General features: G+C 47.9%; 1 protein-coding gene across 1 annotated transcript; it reads right to left on the bottom strand.

Annotated features, from left to right (window-relative positions):
- Nucleotides 1-220: 220 nt before the first annotated feature.
- On the bottom strand, nucleotides 221-1,180 carry LOC103265478 (olfactory receptor 13C7-like). The gene has a single exon (XM_008063142.1). The coding sequence runs from the start codon at nucleotides 1,178-1,180 to the stop codon at nucleotides 221-223; it is 960 nt and encodes a 319-aa protein (XP_008061333.1).
- Between the last annotated feature and the right edge of the window lie 2,536 nt (nucleotides 1,181-3,716).

The raw sequence follows: 3,716 nt of genomic DNA, 5'->3' as shown, positions 1-3,716 counted from the left end.
GAAGGCGTGGGATTACAGGCTGAGCCACCGAGCCTGGCTGCCCCCTCTCATTTTACAGAGCTACCGTTCCATCCTCAATCATCCAAGAAGCCCCATCCCAATGCATATCAGTGTGGAAACTGAGGTGTGGGACCATTGAGCAAGTCTATGCTTACCAAGTTGTCATTTCCTGGGGGAGTCCTTGTGTACACAGAACCACAAGATACACCGCTTCCTCTCACTATCCCGGGGCGAAGCATTTCTGACTCAGCAAGTTCCTCACAGCAACCTTCACGTCCTTGTTCCTCAAGCTGTAGATGATGGGGTTGAGCATGGGAGTCAGCACGCCGTAAAATAGGGAGATGAGTTTGTCTGAAACATCCTGCTTGTCTGTCCCCAGGGGGTCCTTGGATTTGGGCTTTGCGTACATGAAAAGAATAGTTCCATAGAAAATGACCACGATGGTAAGATGCGCAGAACAGGTAGAGAAGGTCTTTCGCCGCCCCTCAACTGAGGGGATCCTCAGGATGGTGGTGAGTATGAAGACATAGGAGATAAAAATACACAGGACCGGGGTGCCCAGAAAGATCACATTGGCCACCCCCATGCTGATCACATTGATGGAGATGTCAGCACAGGCCAACTTTAGAACTGCCAGGATCTCACAGGTGAAATGGTTAATGACGTTGTCACCACAGAAAGGTAGTTGTACAGCAAGAGAGATCTGCACCAAGGAGTTGGCTCCACCCGCCACCCAGGAGCTGGCAGCCATGGGCAGGTAGGCAGCCTTGCTCATGACCACAGGGTACCTAAGCGGGTTACAGATGGCTACATAGCGATCAAACGCCATCATGCCCAGGAGCACACACTCTGTGGCTCCCATGGCAAAGGAGAGAAACATTTGCATGGCACAGCCTGAGAAGGAGATGGTTTTCTTGGGAGTGAGGAAACCGTCCAGGACTAGAGGAATAGAAGAGGTTGTATAGCAGATATCCAGGAAGGAGAGGTTCCCCAGGAAGAAGTACATGGGCGTGTGCAGGCAGGAGTCAAGGAGGGTCACCAGGATGAGGACCCCATTGCCCAGCAGGATCACCAGGTACATCAGAAGGATGAGCACAAAGAACGTTTTCTCCAACTTTGGGTGATCGGACAGGCCCAGCAACACAAATTCTGCCATGATGGACTGGTTGGCCATTTCCATTTTAAATTCTCTCTTCCCTTCTCAGGAAAGCTGAGGACAACAAACCTATGTTTATGAAGATCAGTATGTAGGATTTACTATGAAATACTTCTAAAACTTATCATTAAATTTATTCTTTAAGATGCCAACTTGTAAAAGCAGCATCTAAGGGATAAATTCACTGCCTATAGAACTTACTATAAAAGTCAGGATACATCAGGTCAAAAGTAGGAAAAGCAGACCCTGAAAATCTAATCAAATCATGATATATGGGAGAATTTTAAGTCAGATCAATGGTAGTAACATACTTGAAGGAAGGGCTGTGTGAGGATGGGCCTACAGAAAGACCATGAAAGAGGAACCTCGAGGGTGTACTGACTGGTTCCAGCACTGACCATAGAAGCCTGGCTAGCCCTGCTTTTCCCTGAACTGTCCCTGTAGTATCCTTGAAGGCTTTAAGTATCACATTCAGTGATGCTTGCCACTGACATCATGTCACCCACTGCCCTGGTTCTAATTGTGTGCTCGTATAAGATTTAATAATTTTTTGATAATTCTGCTCCATATGGAGTCCTACACAGAGAGAATGTGATGAGCAGAGGCAGGAAGATTAGAATCTAGCTAGCATTTATATCTTTTACTTGATTTCTGGTTTATACTTCGTTTTTACGAGTTTCGTTGGTGATCCCCTTGTCAATGAGTTTCTGGGCAACAGACCCTGGACACCCTCACTGAAGCACTTCTATGTGCCCCTCTCCAACCACAGCCGTTGTCCATGGTGCTGCAGTTTCCCCAGTCTGCTCCAGGCCTCTGAAGGAGCAGGAAGAGAATACAAGGACAAGAGTCCCTCCTGCCTCCCAGTGTAACTTTGTGACTGGGATACTTTGCTTTTGGAACTATTTTATGTCACAGCTCCTAACTCAGACCCTTCAGTATCTGAGTTGACCATTAAACCACTGCAATGCCATAGTCATGCTTTCTCCACAGAAAAGCAGACAACTCTACCCATCCTCAACAAAGGGGACAGAAAATGTCCCTGTACAGCTCTAGATCCTGTACTTAAAGAAAACCTCAAACTTTGACTTCTCATGTTAAAGATGAGGAAACTGATGCTCAGAGAGGACCACCAGCAGCAAGGACAGGGCCAGGTGGTTCCTCACCTTCTCCCCAGGGCTCCTTCTCTCACCACTCTGGTGGTATTCTTGCTCCTCCATCTGAGCCAGAGCAGGTCTACCAAGAAGTAAGGACCAAGTAAAGTCTTGGTCATCCTCATCTTCCTGGGACACTCATGAAAAATGGAAGTACCACTCGTTTTTCCAAGATCTCTGCCTTGTGCCGGATTTGGGTGGGGAGTGGGATGGTCCCTATGTGCCACACATTTCACCTGTGACTATCACACTGTGGCTGGTTAGGAGAGATTGAGTGGGAGATACTGGGCACCGTTTGAAGTTATTCTCGTGCAATTGCCAGAGGAGATTAACTGTGGGGATTAAGAGTATTTGGGGGTAAGAGGTCCGTTTTTAGAGAGCTATTAGTAGCACTGATTAGAGAATATAAGACTTGGCAGAACTGTTGTGTCTCTACAATAAATAAATAAAAAATCAGCCGGGCGTGGTAGCGCGTGCCTGTAATTCCGGCTACTTGGAAGGCTGAGGCGGAAGGATCGCTGGAGCCCAGCAGGTCGAGGCTGCGGTGGCCAGGAGCGGCCACTGCACTCCAGTCTGGGCGACAGAGTGAGACTCCAACTCAAAAAAAAAAAAAGAACTGTTGTAAAGTAACTGGTCTTGCCTTGTTCCCCTCCATTGTATGAACACCTTTCATGAAACACAGCTTTCCCATTTTGCTTTGAACACTTTGAGGTGTGGAGCTCACGCCTCCCATTCCTTCATCAGACAGTCTTGATCGTTAGAAAGCTTTCTCTTACATTGAGCAGAAACTTCCTTCTTCTAATATCATCCCCCATACCTCCCCCCACTCTGCCCCATCTCCACACTGGCCTAGACTCCTAGAACATGCCTGTTCCTTTTCTCCTATAAAGACCTTCAGAGACATGGAAGCTATGACTTAGTCACAACCACCTTTGCTTTTCTCCCTACCTACCTGAAGAATGTTTGGACACAGAGAGAACCTGGTCTACATCCGGTGTGAAGTCCATTCTGGGGACTGGAGCTCTCCCTTATGGCAGGGAAGATGCCAGTAGGTCTGCAGGCATGGGAAGTGATTTTTTTCAACGGCATGCGTTGACTGTCTCTGACTGCCCTTAACTTTTGAGCCTGTACTTGGAAGTATCTAGCCAATTCTGCTTAGCTGTCTTGGAACTAAGCAGTCCTTTCAAATTTCATAGCAAGGTAAAGGAAATTTGGGGTTGGCCATGCCTGGGGAGCTCTAGCTGCTCACTAGAAAGTAAACCCCAGAAAGGGCTTCTCCATGCGCAGCGAGATAGTAAGAAGGACAACGGGAGGAACTGTTCCCAACTGACCCTGCAGCCATGCCCAGCCTGCACGCTCAGGGCAGGCACTGTGCTCTTTGTCCTTCACCCTGCTCTCCAGGGATTCTA

Source organism: Carlito syrichta, unplaced genomic scaffold, assembly GCF_000164805.1.
Source record: "Carlito syrichta isolate Samal-C Ts95f unplaced genomic scaffold, Tarsius_syrichta-2.0.1 Scaffold306593, whole genome shotgun sequence".
Lineage (NCBI taxonomy): Eukaryota > Metazoa > Chordata > Mammalia > Primates > Tarsiidae > Carlito > Carlito syrichta.
This window is presented reverse-complemented; position numbering and strand designations above follow the sequence as displayed.